The sequence below is a fragment of the Symphodus melops genome (genome assembly GCF_947650265.1).
Source record: "Symphodus melops genome assembly, chromosome: 9".
Taxonomy (NCBI): Eukaryota; Metazoa; Chordata; class Actinopteri; order Labriformes; family Labridae; genus Symphodus; species Symphodus melops.
This window is the reverse complement of record NC_136699.1, coordinates 16304240-16318940: the sequence shown is the minus strand read 5'-3', so window position 1 is coordinate 16318940 and position 14701 is coordinate 16304240. Positions and strand designations below refer to the sequence as shown.

Here is a 14701-nt window from a genome sequence, read left to right as displayed (position 1 = left end):
TGTGAATATATCTGTGCAAAGAATTAGAGGAATGTAAAGTCAGAGACAAACTCCTTCTAGGTTTGCCCACATATCTAGCTAATAAAACTTATTATGACTATCTGATTATAACAGGACAAAATAAATTATGTATGAAATAAAATATATTATATACATATTTGTATAATGCAGCCTTATGCTAATTATAAACACATTAGCAGTAGTTCATAATTAGTATAAGGCTAGTAAAAAAAATGTGAAAAACATGAAGTGGTCTGAATACCTCATGAATATCTTAATGTATACGACACAAAAAAATGAGTCATCTGAGAAAGTTGAGCATTTCAAGTAGGAAGTCTTGAATCAGAGTCCACATGCCCTTATGTGCACTGCACAGTTTCACATCATAGCAATCATTTTTCCTGTTGTTTATGGCAAATTGATCAGGTGGGAAAATCCGGAAGTAATATCAGTTTTTATTTATTTATTTTATGTATAATAGGTGTATCTTGTAATTGTACAGTTATATATTCTAGCATGAGAGGTTTACGCCTTTAGGCAAGTGAATCTGCACAATAATCAGCATACTTTCTTCTATACATGCTGTAGATATAGCTGAGGTCACTGTTCAACAAAAAGTCTAGAAATAATTATAATATAATAATGATAATAATAATATCATGGAATGTATTAATGCATGTTGACATAAACAACATATTAATGTGTGTACAGCAGACAGGTGAAAACAAAAAAAAGAATAAGACAGATAGTCCATCTTTGCAGTTCTTACAGTGTAGGATCTGTACATTTCAGTTGTTGTTTATTTGTTCTTACCATTAACCAAGTTCTTTCAACCCTCTGTATCAACAGACTGTAGTTTGTTGACTAAATGCAGTATCACATGCTGCCATCTGCTGGTGGAAATGGCACATAACTGTTCAAAAGGCACACAAACGTGGTACAATATGGGGTTTAGATTAAGTTGTTTGTTCTCTTATTTCAAAGAGTCCAGTCAGTCATCTGATCAGCTGGAACAAGCATCCCCAGGCTTTCATGTCTAAACAGTCCTAACCTCTAATCTACCTTCAGGCCCCTTGTCTGAGATGGGGGTAGCTGTCCACTGTGCGTGCTATCCCCTCCTTCAGACTGACAAGTGGTTTGTAGCCCAGTTCCTGTTTGGCACGATCACAGCTGTAGTAGTGATGGGTTCCTGCCAGTGCCACTCTCATGGGTGTAAACGTGGGCTTGAAAGAAACTAGAGGTCGAAGGATCAGAGCCAGCAGCCAGAGGAGCAGGGCCAGTCCGTAAACAAGAGAATAAGGGAGGTGGTAACGTGGAGCAGCATATCCCAGACCCACCAACACCTCCGACATGAAGTCCCAGAATTTGATTGGCTCGTCATTAGTGATGTGATATGGCTGAAATTAAAGCAGACAACAAAACATTTAAAGTAATTTTACCTTTAAATGGAATTACTTATGACAGAGTTCAAAGACAAACGACATGATGAATAAATTTAGACAATTACATAAAGTAGGGGCACTAGTCAAGGTGTAGACTATGCCTGATGTAGACTAATCGCTTACAAGGATAAAACAAACTAAAACTGTGATGGAGCAGGACTATAACAGAAAGTAGTCAACAACGATGTGTACCTGATTCTTTGTTTTTTCTCCAATTCCGATTTTTTTATCCTTTGACCTCGCTTTTATCAGCGTTCTAGTGTGTCATACTTTAGTGCAGCTGTTGCAACCTGCATTATGATTTACTAATAAATACAACTTTGCAAGTTGAAAACATTTCTTTGAACTCACTTTTCCACATATTGGGGAGTCCGACCTTAGGCGTTCAGCTGCCAGGATGTGGCCATGAACCACATTCTCCACAAAAGTGAAGTCAACCAAATTGGTCCCATCACTTAAAAAAAACAAAAAGAGTCAAACAGTTAAAAGAACACACACTGACCCAGTATAATACAGGTACATACAGGTTTAAACACGTTAGTAACCGTAAAGCGAGGGACACTAGCAGAACAAATTGCATCCTCTGAATAAAGATGCTTGTGTAGTAGTGTGTTTTTCAAAGGTGGAAAACTCCCGTGTTGAAAAATGAAGCCAACATGGAAGTGCAAAAAAAGCTGCAGTTCCTCTACGTGATGTCCACTTGAAACTAAAATACCCATTTGGACTGTGGAAATGAACATGTTCACAGAACGGTACCAAAAAATGATTTTGGTCTAAATAATAACTTTTCTTCATCAGCACACATTTTAACAAAACTTAAAATAAATGCTTAATTTTTAAATGCACAACAAATCAACTTTTTAGACCCTATGGCTTACCCAATGATGAACTTCATTTTCCCCCTGCGAGCCGTATCCACTAGGATAGGAACCAGCTGTGGGTCCCGAGGGCCAAAGATGCCGTGAGGCCGGATTGCAACAGTGAGGAAACCCTTCTCCTGGTCGCAAGCATCAAGGACCAACTGAAACACAAAGGCAGCAACAGATACTCAACTCTGGATGCTGCAAAACAGAAGATACTGCAAAAAGTGCTGTGATCATTTCCTCTCAGATTGTGGATGGAGAATATTGGAAAGAGTCCAAAGATAGGTGCAAACCACTTATTTTCAACAGCTATTGAAAATAAAGTCAGACCCAAAACCTACATTATGGTAGGTCACAGGATATCAAAGACACAACTCTGAATTATAGCTGAATAATGCAGAGCCTCCTTCTGTAACTGACCTTTATTTGAGTTTTTTTTTTTTTTTAAAAACCCAACTACATTATATATATATATATATATATATATATATATATATATATATACACACACACACACACACACAAGTAAACAGCAGACTTATTTTCAAACAACATAAACAAAATCTGTAAACTTCAGTTAGGAATACTGTTCTCATACCTTCTCTTGCTGGATCTTGGTTTCTGTGTAATAGTCAATGGGCTTCCTGGCGTAAGGTAAATCCTCGCTTCCATTTTTAATGTCAGTGCCTTCGAACACCACACTGGCACTGCTCGTCAGGATTAGTTTCTGGAAAAAATGGACAGATAAACAGCTTTAATGGTACAGATGAAACATATGGCCGTGCCCTTGCCGGCTAAAGCTGCTCTTGATGCTGATACAAGATGTTTCATGGTTGAATGTGCATCAGGTATATATAGAGACAGAGAATGCATCTTGAATATATTTTAGCCAAATTTTAACAGAAAAAAAAAACCTCGTCTTCCCCCTTTGCTGCCTCACCTGAACCCCAGCCTCGATACAGGCCTGAATCACGATGCGTGTGCCCTGAATGTTGACCCTCTCAAACAGCCCACGGTCATCACTGGCAGGGGCCGGGGAGGCGCAGTGGAAGACCAAGGACACATCCTTCAGAGCTGGCAGGAGATCCTAGGACGGAGCACAACAGACACCTCACAGCTGCTGACAGTTGTATGAGAACCATCATTGGTTCAGACTAATGATGTTTTATGGAGCGAGTCTAAAGTGTTTGTGAAAAGACTGCAAGTAAACTCCAAGAATAATAGGCCTGTTAAAAAAAATGATATGTGATCATTTTACCATTGAAGCTTGAGTACCAATTTTAGTCCAATCAGTAAACAAAGGGCCTTAAGAAGTGAGAAAAATATACATATATTTAGTTTAGTAAAAGTAGAAGGCTTATTTTACACAGTGTTGCGATCCATTGTTACATGTTAAAGCCCTGCATTCAACCCGTTAATATTGTATAATGACATGCATGGTATAATGGTTAGAATGAGCCTTCCTATTATGCTGAACTGTTTACAAAATAGCTTACAATTAATAATAATAACAGCACCTCTACATTTCACAATTTGTTTAAGAGCTGAATTTGAAAGTGTAGTCCTAAAAAGAGTGAGTTCATCAGGAATTCGGTCTGTGTCTTCACATTTCGTGCTTCAAACCTGACTCACCTGTTTGTTGCAGAGGTCTCCCTGGTGGAAGGTGACACCGGGCAGCTCGTAGCTCTGACGGATGTCAAACACAGACACTGTGTAGCCTCTCTCCAACAGTTTCTCCACCAAGTGTCTGCCCAGGAAGCCTGACCCCCCGATGACTGCACACCGTTTACTACTCTATATGTTTACAAGCAGATATGCATTCATTAACAGGCAGCAGCAGCAGACAACAAGAAACAGTAGATTTGCACAAAAAAATAGTTTAACTCACCGGTCGAACCCGCGTGGCCATAATGAGTAGAAAGTGACTGAAATGTAAGTTTAACTATCAGGACTTTTAGTAGGCTTAACAAAGTGTTAACTTTAGTGTTTCAAACTATACAACACGCAGGTCATAGATGTGAAAAGTGTGTCCAATGAAGTGCAGAACACTTTGTTACTTACCTGCGCGAGCCTGAATACGAACCATCAATGACCTGAGGAGAAAGTCTCTTTGATTGGTCAAGCCACCGCTCAACATAAAATGACGCTAGAGAACAGCCAATAGCGTGGAGAATACGTCAAAGAACGCCACAATATTATCCAATCGGCGAGGGAGAAGGGATTTCCTCCGCCTCCTGGGAATTAGACCCCGCCCAGTTTAGACTGGTGTTAGGCTTCATACATGTCTGGAGGAAAGCAATTGAACTCTTAATTAAAATACACACGTTGATTAATTAAAAGACTTCTCAGTGGATTTGTGAATATACTAACCAAAATGCTAATCAAGCGATTAAATGAGGGTGAAATGTGATTGAAAGTGATTAAAGAAAAAGATGATAGTACAAGTAGAAGAAAACAGCCATGGGAAACAAGAAAAGCTTGTTTTAAATAAGAAACATTGAAACTTGTGTTCAAATAACACATTTCATTAATTGACACTTGTGATTCTGTGTATGCTGCACACATTGTTCGTCCCTGTCTTTTGGAATAACTTTTTGACGTCATTAATAGTATTATCTCATTATTATGTCTATGGTTTCTTTCTTATTTCATGTTTTATAGTCGTGTTTTGCGTCCCGTGATCCGGCACATCCAATCATCTTCTTGCCCGATCGGTGCATTTGATTTTGACTCCCGTGTCTGCCGGTCTGCATCTTCCTGTTCTCTATACACCAGTGGCTCGTCTGCGGGTTAAAGAAGGGTGAGTAAATCAAACGCTTGGGCTCCATGACAGCAGGTGATGAGCTGCAAAACCTATACATGCTATTAGGGTCATTTTTGAGTATTTTATCAGGTTTCTTTGGCTCTGAAATAGACGATTTTGAGGGATAACAGACAGTCTCTCTATAAATGAATGGTATGCGCGAGCAGCTGAGGTGAAGTGTGAACCGTTTCATCTCCTCCTCCTTCCTAAATGATCGGGAGGCATCCCCGCCTAAGGAAACAGTGATTGCCTCATAAATCTGAAGAAAATCTAAATTTTCTCAAGCAAGTACAATAGGCTATCTCATGGTGAGTGAGGACGTCTTCTAATCATTTAAATACATGTCAGTGTGGTTCATTTGGATAATTGGAAACAGTGATTTGTCTTAAAAAGCAAACATCATATTCTGTTGTAAATATAAACATAGAGATGTTTTTTTTCTGCAACTAGTAGCCTATGAGTATTTTTCATTTCACCTGCTTCCTGTGTCTCCGCCAGGCGACAATTGCCAAGAGACCATCCCTACAGGGTCCTGTACCACCTCCCCGCAAGAAGACGACCCCCAAACCAGAGCTGACCGAGGAGCAGAAGCAGGAGATCAGGGAGGCATTTGAGCTGTTTGACACAGATGGATCCGGATTCATCGATGTCAAGGAGCTCAAGGTAAAAGTGCTCAAAACTGATTGCAATCAATACGTTCAATAATGGGGAGAAACAGGGTTTAACGCTTTACTTCCTTCCACTGTTCCAGGTTGCAATGAGAGCTTTGGGGTTTGAACCAAAGAAAGAGGAGATCAAGAAGATGATCGGTGAAGTGGATAAGGATGGCACAGGGAAAATATCCTTTGCTGACTTCCTCTCTGTCATGACACAGAAAATGGTAGATACCTAATTTATGAAATACAAGAGGCCTATATCTGCCCCTTTAAAATCCTATATTTGCTTTTAATATAAATTAAGTTACCTATAAAAATAATCCAAAACCTTGACTCCAACACATTATTCCAGTTCAGATGACCTATTAAATTCCTTCTTCTAGTATCTCTTTTTAAGTTTATGATGGGACTGTTCCGTTGTCTTGACTTTCACTATACCTAGTTCCTGCAGAATGATTACACTGGTAGTATAGTGTGTTTCAATACATTGTTTCGATTGATCAGAGTTTGTATATTGTTACAATGTTAAAACAAGATCATATCACCATCTTTAAATTACAACCACTGCTATATGGGCCAATCCAAATCATTCTCTTAATATTATTCATTTAAAAATATAAAGAAGGCCTATCAAATTATACTTAGTGGTTAGTGTTTTCAAAATGAATATTGATTGATCTTTTTCTATTTAATGGGCCTTCAAAATTGCATTGTATTGATCACATTTTTATAAATGTTTTCTAATCAAAATGGCATTGTGGCAGACGTTGTATTATCAGAAAATTGTCCATATTTTCTTAACATTATATCACAATGACACTTGTCATTTTTACAGCGGTGTAAAATTATTCTCCTGCTTGGCTTATTTCAGGCTGAGAAGGACTCTAAAGAGGAGATCCTGAAAGCCTTCCGCCTGTTTGATGATGACGAGACCGGCAGGATCTCATTCAAGAATTTGAAAAGAGTAGCAAAGGAGTTGGGAGAGAACCTCACGGATGAAGAGCTGCAGGTAAAACATTTCATTTTAAATATAATATAGACTCTTGCATGCTGTCAAACAAGCTTCTTTTTGTTTTTTTTACTCCCTTAAATCCTCCTTTCATTTCCTGTTGTGTTTGTGTTTTTGAAGGAAATGATCGAGGAGGCAGACAGGGACGGCGATGGAGAAGTGAACCAGCAGGAGTTCCTGCGTATCATGAAGAAAACCTGTCTGTACTGATGAATGTGGATCTCAGCAGAGATGTTGACGCATGACATGGAGGGGCCTGGTGGTGGTGTTTACATGTAATGCTGTTCTTCTATCCACTTCTCCTTATCACTGAGTTGTTTTTATTTTAAAGTAAAGTTAAACATGAGTCAATGAAGGGAGGGTTTAAGATCTAATATGTTGTTAATTCACTTGACAGTATACTTCACATTTAGCCAAAAACAGTCAGAGTACACTGTCTGGTTATCAATGCTGCAAACTTTAATGAAGAATATGTTCAGATATTTATGATGAAATGTAGATTTGATAAGAAATACTCAGTGCCTGCCTCAACACAGTGACAAACAGTACATTACATGGACTTGGTGGATTAAAATGTTTGCTGTCAGCCACATGTACTGTAGGTTGTTCTGTCCTCGTTGCTCCACTGTTTCCTGTTTCAGCTCTTATACGCTGTTTATCCACATAAATATATGATGTTAGGCGTTTGTTTCATGCTGATGGTTTGCGAGTGTCGTCTCCCTACAGTGCTATCTGTAGATTTGTGCCTGTGCCTCTAAAGGGTCAATCATCAATCAGGGAAGCTGCCCGACCTCTCTGACCTGCACGCCTCCTAAAGAAGTCCCACCAACTTATCTCTCTCCTATAAGATGATCGATTGTGTGTTTTCCTCTTGTTGCATTGAATATTTATCCCTCCGCTGATTGTAACCTTTCCTCTGGATGTTTTGTTTGATACAGAGTGACTTTAAATAGTAGATATACAAAGTTTACAAGTGTTTAAAGTATAAATTAAATATACTGAAGCATTGTGTCCTGCATTATTTTTCATACTTAGTTTCATTTGTTTATTTTTTAACAGCTTTTCTTTCTTTTCTTTCAGATTTAAATAAAAAAAAAATGTAACTGCAAAAACAAAGCACAGTAAAATGCACATGGATTAAATGGGGAGGCTGCCACCATCAGCCCTCCAACTATTAATTTCTAACAAGTACATTTAAGGTATATGACCATGACCACAGGATAGTTCTGAGATTCCTGGAGGTTCAGGGTCAGTCAAGCTCTCTTTGAGAAGGGCGGGCCGATTTCTGAGCATTTTCAGGGAGCAGAGCTGATTAACCTGAGAGGCAGAATGTAAGGATTGGAGGCCAACAGCTATGATGGGAAAATTAGACTCAAGACTATTGAGTGTGGTCAACAAGGTTAATGTTGCTGCCACATTGCTTTTCTCTTTTTATTTAAGGACAAATCGAGAGGGTCAGGTCAAAGTGCAGGTTACAGCCATCCACAGCACAAGCAGTTGTCAGGAAGAGGTCTACCTGTGCTTAAAAGGGAAGACAAAGTAGATAACGGCGTCTGTTTTGTGAGCCATAGCAAGATTTAAAAAGTGGTGTTTTTATAGTAAGTGAGCAGCAGCATGAACTAATGTCACATTATGTTATGTCTGTCACTTTCATAGATATAAAATGAGTCTTGTTCTACTCCGTCAGCAGTGCTGCCTTTTGGTGTCATACAGCATCTCTCTCGAATCTCTCTCACTTTTTAGGCTGCACAGTAATGTTACACCAAGATGAAGACTTGATCCATACATAAACTGAACATAGAAGCATTTGTGTATATCTATAACGATCCAAATGTGTAAATGTGAACAAATGTGTAATAGGAAGTGATAAGTGGTCACATTACACTGACAAAGTCAGTGTATCACACTTGCATCGACATAATTATATAATTTATAAGGACTTCATCTTTATATCAACAGCCCTCCATTGGAGCGCAACAGGAAACAGTATGTTCTCACTAAAAAGACTTTGAAAATATATTTACTGTCTCAGTCAGGCTGACCAAGTCTGCCATCAGCTTTGTAAGTGTGACTTATACAGGTTGTATTTTTACACAGCGAAGCAAACATTTTGTCCCCCACCGCAGTAGTTGAGTGGAATAACAGGAAAGGGTCCCCTCCTTTGTGAGTAATGGACATGAAGAGCTTAAAGGGAAAACAGCACCTCTCAACAGTTTCAGACATGAGTACATATTCTGTGTGGGAAAGTAAATTAATATAAGCATGACAATAATTTAGCCATTCAGTCTGACGCCTCCTCATAACATGTCAAAAAAGGATATGGTAACAATGAAGATCTGCATGTGATTACTAAGTCACAACACACTGAATACAGTGATGAAGGCACAGCTAACAAACGTCCTTACCATTAAATCAAATCACTTTTGACCTCACCTCAAATGAGAAATGTATGAAAAACACGTACATTTCTATACTGCAGAATCTTCAGCACATGGTCCGATTTATGCTTCATTGTATGACTGAACATGATCCTGTTTATTGGCAGCATTCAACTTTTTTATGCACTCAGCTTTAACTTAGCTTAAAAGCAAGAAACACATCCATAAAGAAATGAGCAGAGGTGCATAACTCAGCAGACTACATTAAGTACAATGACACATTTTAATTGTATTTATTCACTTCATATCAAACAAACCAAATAAAAATATCCCTTTAAAAATTTGACTTGTACATTTTACCTGCTAAAATGCAAATTCACAACAAAAAGGATCTCAAGAATAAATGATACCAGGAATAAGAATGTTATCCCTGCACTGCCTCAAATACTAACACCAACACAAACACAGGCTGGACGAGGAAACTGCTGGTCAGGCTCAGATTTTCCAGTTACAACGATTCCATTCAGTAATCACATACCAACAAACAAACAAACAAAAATACAAAGTCAATATTAAATATATCACAGCTGCTCCGTAATGTAAGACTAAGGTATTTCATATCTGGACAGATGTGCTTGGATTGTGCAGCTCAGTCCACTGCTGTAAGAGCGTCATAATCTCAGCTCTGACCAAGTTTTGTCTTGGAGGCAAAATCTGCACTTAGTTTACGCATCACTTCCGCGTGGCCCTTCCCTGCTAGCTCCTGACGTGCAGTCCCATAATTCTCTTTGACAAAGTTTGCAAAAGGTGTTGGGGCTCGAGGTTTGGAAGGCATCAGTAAAATCAGTTGTCCTGTGCAGAGGGCACACACAAACCTCTGTACGTCCAGTGACTTGGAATGTCGGCCAATCCTGTGAAGATAAAGAGGTACGGTTTTACACGTTGCTTTTATTTATCTAAACACACATCGATAAGTGATGGTGAAAGGTAAAGAAAGTTATGCTGCGTATGGATTGGATTGATCACGACATACGTATTCTTGCAGCGCGTGCACTGGTACTGGAATTTGTATTTGATGTCATAACTGTGGCAGCGAGTGACCATCGGCAGCTCAGGATGCGCCAATGTTGCTTTCCGAGCGTACAGTTTCCAGAAGTTTCCGTGCCCGTCCCTCACGCCATGAATCAGCCAGGTGGCGGCGTGGCACATCTCATGAACCAGTGTGTCCCTCAGACGATCTGAGCAGAATCATGAGAATGTGAAGAGTCTCAATCAAATCTTAAAGGGAAAACTTCACACTGATGACAGGATGATATGTATGTAATATGATCATATGATAATATGCATTTAGAATAAGAGTTCATCGTAGCTAGTCGTGGTGTAGCAAACATTACCTGCAGAATCACAGACTTTCTCTGACAGCTCAATGCGGGCGTAGCGGCTTCCTCCACCTCGCTCTTGCCCTGTGATACAGTAACCCGCTGTTTTACGCATCTTCTTATTCCAAGTAACCGACATATTGACAGGGAGCTAGACATGATGACAAGGAAGAGAAAATATATTGGTGTTAAAGGCAGGTCATTTTCTCCAGATAGACTTTTTAAAAAATATTTTGGTTGAAACTATCTTTTATGTCCTGACAGTAATTAATAATTTATGTGCTCTGAAAAAAATCTGTCATCTGTAGCAGTTGTGAACACAAAAACCTGGACCAATGTCGGGCACTCGACCACGTTTCATTGAACCAATCAAGCCTCTCTACGCCATGCATGCTCGAGCCCACACTCAAAGCATGAGCTGAAATCTGTTTCTGGACCAATGGCGCTAGTGCATGTAAGTGAGGGGCGGGGCTTTTGAGGGAACACAGAGGGGAGGGGTTGGGTGAATGTGAAGGACGGAGAAGATCAAAAATCAAGCTCGTAAAGCCCTGCCCTTTAAGAAGAGTGTGTTTCGATTATATTCATTCAAAACCGATGACGTTTCTAAAAATAATGTAAAGAGGAAAAAAAAGGGGCTGTTCGTCACCTTGCTGTCAAACACAGAGGTATTGTACAGTTGGAAGAGTTTGCTGGTGAGTTCTTCCTTGTTCTGCTTAAAATGACGTCCATAATTGGCCCCAGGGTTCGACAGGGACGTCAAAAAGCACCCTGGAGTCTTACACAATGCCACCCTTTTAAGGAAAAGAACAAGGTGAACGAGAGGATCAAATGTCTGTGTATGAAACAGAAACAAAGTGAATGAATAACTAAGTAACCGGTGGACAGTTTGTACCTGCTGGTGGCTCCGGGCCTGGGCTCCGTCTGACTGACTGTGGGCTTTAAGAAGGTAGATTTTCCTGGAGTCTTTATCTTCAGAGGTGATTCAGTTAAGGATGTCGAAGCTTGTGTTTTGAGCCCCTTTACAGAGGAACCGGACTCATTATTGCATTCTAAATTCAAAGAGGGGAAACACACCGAAAACAAAACATCAGTAAACTTCCTCACATTTTGCATCAAAGCAATAACTCGATCAACTCCAAATACAACATCTTTACCGTGCGTGTTCTGAGGTGAGAAAGGCGTGCAAGTGAGCTTGTTTTTCCTTTTCAGCCTCTCCAGCAGAGACGTGAACTCCTCCTCAGAACTCTCCGACTCTTCCAGCTTAGGAGGGGCTGAGAGTGTGCGTTTCGGAGAGCACAGTGATGTCAGAGTTCTGTGGGGAGGGACTGGAGGCAAAGGCAGTGATGGAGAACCGTCTTCTTCATCTCCAAGCACAGCATTCTTCTTTGGAGGCTTCGGTTTCGAGTGCCGAGTCCTCCACGTGCTCTTCATCACAATGTTGTCGTCATCCTCACTGTCACTGACAAATACCGGAGAGTCACACTGAGACAGAGGTCTCCTCGATGGACGCTGAGCTGCTGGAGTGTTGCTCTTCTTGGGCACTGCAAAACAGACATCAACAACATTTAGGCCTGTTACTGTAAGTGTTTGCTAAGTGATGTTAAACAACAAACAAAGAAGAAGTGGTATCAGTATTCAGCAGCATCAGTATGCTAGGCCAATCACCAGAGTCCAATAACTTCTCCGCGCGAGAAAAAAGCATGTGGATGTGAAAGCAGCGAGCTAATACTCCCCCCCCCCCCCCCCCCCGAGTCAATATGTGCATAAACAGCAGTAGAAGACGACGGCCGCCTCAAGCGTGCGTGAAAATGTCCCCTTTCAATGCCGAGTCTCGTGCACAGAGCCCATCCGTAGTCCAATCTTCACTAGAAAACAAGAGCACGAACACAGCTGCATCGAAAATGATGTGACCTCACAACTCATAGATAGGAAACATTTAACCTCAGGGCACTTGATTTTATTTAGTCCTACGGTTTAAATTGTCTTTATTTTACAACTTCAAAGATTTCTTTTCCTCTTTTTTTGTTTAATACACAGACTGATGATAAAACAGAACAAACTCTTACTTTGCACAACTGTCAGATTAAAATCAATGACAGAAATTCAGGAAATGTAGCACTTCTTTTTCATGTTGATACAAACTCATATTGAGACCCCCCCCAAAAAACTGAGGTACGAGCTGAACTGTGACCTCTAGCAACTGTTACATCCCTATTTCACACGTACAGTCACAGTAGTTGTTTGTTCATTTTGTTTGACATGAACAAATGGGTAATAATTAAGAAGGTCAAACTCACCTTTAAAAGAAGATTTTGTCTCAAAGTCATCATCAAATGACAAGTCAGGGACGATGAAGTTTTTGAGGCTTTAGAACAAACAGAGGGATAAATATATGAACTTAAGTGTCCAGACAGTGACAATACTTAAAAATAAATAAATAAATAAATCATCACTCACCTATCTTCACTCGAACTGTCAGATGTTTTCTTCGGCTTGGCGATAGGCGTTTTCACTCGTTGTAGGACTTGGTGGATAAAATAAGGATTTCATTTTAGAACATGCACAGATCAAAGTCATCAAAGTGAATATGACACATTTAGTATAAAGCGGTACCGATAGACAACTTCACCGAGCAGAAAAAACACCACTCACATGTCTCGAAATCATCATCGTCCGAGCTCACCACGAGAACCTTTGAACTGAAAATGACAATATGATGAGACGAATGATGGGAAAAACTTCAACCAAATCAGGCTTTTTAATGTTTACCTTTCTTTCTTGACAGCACTTAATGGTGTTTTATAAACAGGTTTAGCTTTTGGTGTAGCCCTTCCCACAAGAACTGAGGAATAAAAAAGTGACATCAAACAAAGAGATTATTTTGAGTTGTGACATCATATACGAGATTTTAATATTTTACAATCACTCACATTGGTCAAAGTCATCATCACTGGACTCGACCAAAGTCTTTGTTCTGTAATTGTTGCCGATGGAGAACTGGTTCTCCTTATCTGGATCGTCTTCACTGTCAGTTGAGGAAAGCCGGATGTGAGAGGCGGATGGGGCCGCAGGTCGAGGAACACTTGTGGCACAATGGCGTGTTTTACCAATTTTGCTCATCAGCTTGAAAAAGTCAAGAAAGAAAGAAGACCATTGAAACTAAAATTAACAAACACAACATGACAGTGGAGGAAATAAGAATTATTAACACCACAATTAATAAGCTTTTTATTCTTTTGTCAATTCATTCAAAAATATTCCATTGAAATGCCAGGAAGGGAAAGTTTGGAAATACAATTATTATTATGCTCTTCAAACTGTAACTGATTACCAACCAAATAATGATGTTTGTTTCAGTAAGAGGAATATCTTAGTCGCTGGAGAACAAGTTCATCACAGTTTATTGATAATAATGTGTTTCTGTTGGAGGAGGGAAAGAAACATACCTTTTCTTCTGCCGTGTCCAGTCCTCCGTCTGCAGACCAGCCCATTTTTTTGGCCACTCTTTCAAATAATCTGGAGGTATCATCATTCATAGTTCTCTCTGCTCTGTGAAAACATAAAAGAGCGTGGCAGAGTTTAGACATCAAAAGGCAAGCTTTAAAAGATAAAAACAGTAACTGAACCTCAACGTAATTTAAAAGCTTTAAAAGATAAAACAGTAACTGAACCTCAACGTAATTTAAAAGATAAAACAGTAACTGAACCTCAACGTAATTTAAAAGATAAAACAGTAACTGAATCTCAAAGTACGGGTACCACACGGTTACAAACGTTGACGTTACCATTAGCAACTTGTTAGCGTCATGTGCGGATTTAAGATAACTTTTTTAAATGTTTTAGTGTTCTCGTTTAGTTTATATTGTGGACACTTCGAATAGTGTACGGATTATTTCACTTAAATATATTCTTACTGGGATTATAATTCGGAACACACCGTTGTGGGGGAGAAAGTCTCTGCCTGCAAGCGACGAAGATTCAAATCCTGTAGGCCTTTAATACCGGAAGTTGTCATAAAGAAATTGACCAATAAGAATAGACTCAAGTGACGCAAGAGCTGACGTAAATCTTTTTTTACGCCCTTTTTCCATTGATTACTTTCCACATAATCAATCTACTCTCATAAGCCTTTGTTATATTTGAATGCAAAGATATATATATTTTTATTTTC

The 14701-nt window shown here is 39.5% G+C and overlaps 3 protein-coding genes across 5 annotated transcripts; 1 reads left to right on the top strand and 2 right to left on the bottom strand.

Annotated features, from left to right (window-relative positions):
* Positions 1-761: 761 nt before the first annotated feature.
* On the bottom strand, positions 762-4458 carry nsdhl (NAD(P) dependent 3-beta-hydroxysteroid dehydrogenase NSDHL). Its single transcript, XM_079351543.1, has 8 exons — positions 4367-4458; positions 4194-4230; positions 3938-4099; positions 3246-3392; positions 2904-3032; positions 2321-2463; positions 1794-1896; positions 762-1397 (listed from the first exon to the last, which is right to left on the bottom strand). The coding sequence occupies exons 2-8, from the start codon at positions 4212-4214 to the stop codon at positions 1065-1067; spliced, it is 1038 nt and encodes a 345-aa protein (XP_079207669.1). The 5' UTR covers positions 4215-4230; positions 4367-4458; the 3' UTR covers positions 762-1064.
* Positions 4459-4970: 512 nt separating this feature from the next.
* cetn2 (centrin, EF-hand protein, 2) lies at positions 4971-7782 on the top strand. 2 transcript variants are annotated; one of them, XM_079351752.1, is made up of 6 exons: positions 4971-5105; positions 5345-5416; positions 5607-5771; positions 5860-5988; positions 6636-6773; positions 6894-7782. In XM_079351752.1, exons 2-6 carry the CDS (start codon positions 5414-5416, stop codon positions 6981-6983), a joined length of 525 nt encoding a protein of 174 aa, XP_079207878.1. In that variant the 5' UTR covers positions 4971-5105; positions 5345-5413; the 3' UTR covers positions 6984-7782. The 2 variants fall into 2 exon arrangements, with proteins under 2 accessions (XP_079207878.1, XP_079207877.1); XM_079351751.1 differs by lacking the exon at positions 4971-5105 and having other exon boundaries at positions 5112-5416.
* A 1890-nt stretch (positions 7783-9672) lies between these two features.
* Positions 9673-14532, bottom strand: gcna (germ cell nuclear acidic peptidase). 2 transcript variants are annotated; one of them, XM_079352876.1, is made up of 13 exons: positions 14468-14532; positions 13977-14077; positions 13461-13653; positions 13300-13372; positions 13183-13229; positions 12988-13054; positions 12828-12895; positions 11685-12071; positions 11423-11579; positions 11177-11321; positions 10546-10681; positions 10185-10389; positions 9673-10062 (listed from the first exon to the last, which is right to left on the bottom strand). In XM_079352876.1, exons 2-13 carry the CDS (start codon positions 14064-14066, stop codon positions 9831-9833), a joined length of 1800 nt encoding a protein of 599 aa, XP_079209002.1. In that variant the 5' UTR covers positions 14067-14077; positions 14468-14532; the 3' UTR covers positions 9673-9830. The 2 variants fall into 2 exon arrangements, with proteins under 2 accessions (XP_079209002.1, XP_079209001.1); XM_079352875.1 differs by lacking the exon at positions 14468-14532 and having other exon boundaries at positions 13977-14211.
* Positions 14533-14701: the final 169 nt, after the last annotated feature.

Bases quoted from the DNA above. Each gene is read 5' to 3' on its own strand.
- nsdhl (XM_079351543.1), bottom strand. From the start codon at position 4,214: ATGGCCACGCGGGTTCGACCG. The intron at 3,393-3,937 runs GTGAGTCAGGTT...GCTCCGTCCTAG, and splicing joins GAGACCTCTGCAACAAACAG to GATCTCCTGCCAGCTCTGAA. The intron at 2,464-2,903 runs GTATGAGAACAG...TTTGTGTTTCAG, and splicing joins CCAAGATCCAGCAAGAGAAG to TTGGTCCTTGATGCTTGCGA.
- cetn2 (XM_079351752.1), top strand. The intron at 5,772-5,859 runs GTAAAAGTGCTC...CCACTGTTCCAG, and splicing joins TCGATGTCAAGGAGCTCAAG to GTTGCAATGAGAGCTTTGGG. The intron at 5,989-6,635 runs GTAGATACCTAA...GGCTTATTTCAG, and splicing joins CTGTCATGACACAGAAAATG to GCTGAGAAGGACTCTAAAGA.
- gcna (XM_079352875.1), bottom strand. From the start codon at position 14,117: ATGTCTAAACTCTGCCACGCTCTTTTATGTTTTCACAGAGCAGAGAGA. The intron at 13,373-13,460 runs GTGAGTGATTGT...TTTATTCCTCAG, and splicing joins TGATGATGACTTTGACCAAT to TTCTTGTGGGAAGGGCTACA. The intron at 10,682-11,176 runs GTGACGAACAGC...CATCATGTCTAG, and splicing joins CCTCTGTGTTTGACAGCAAG to CTCCCTGTCAATATGTCGGT.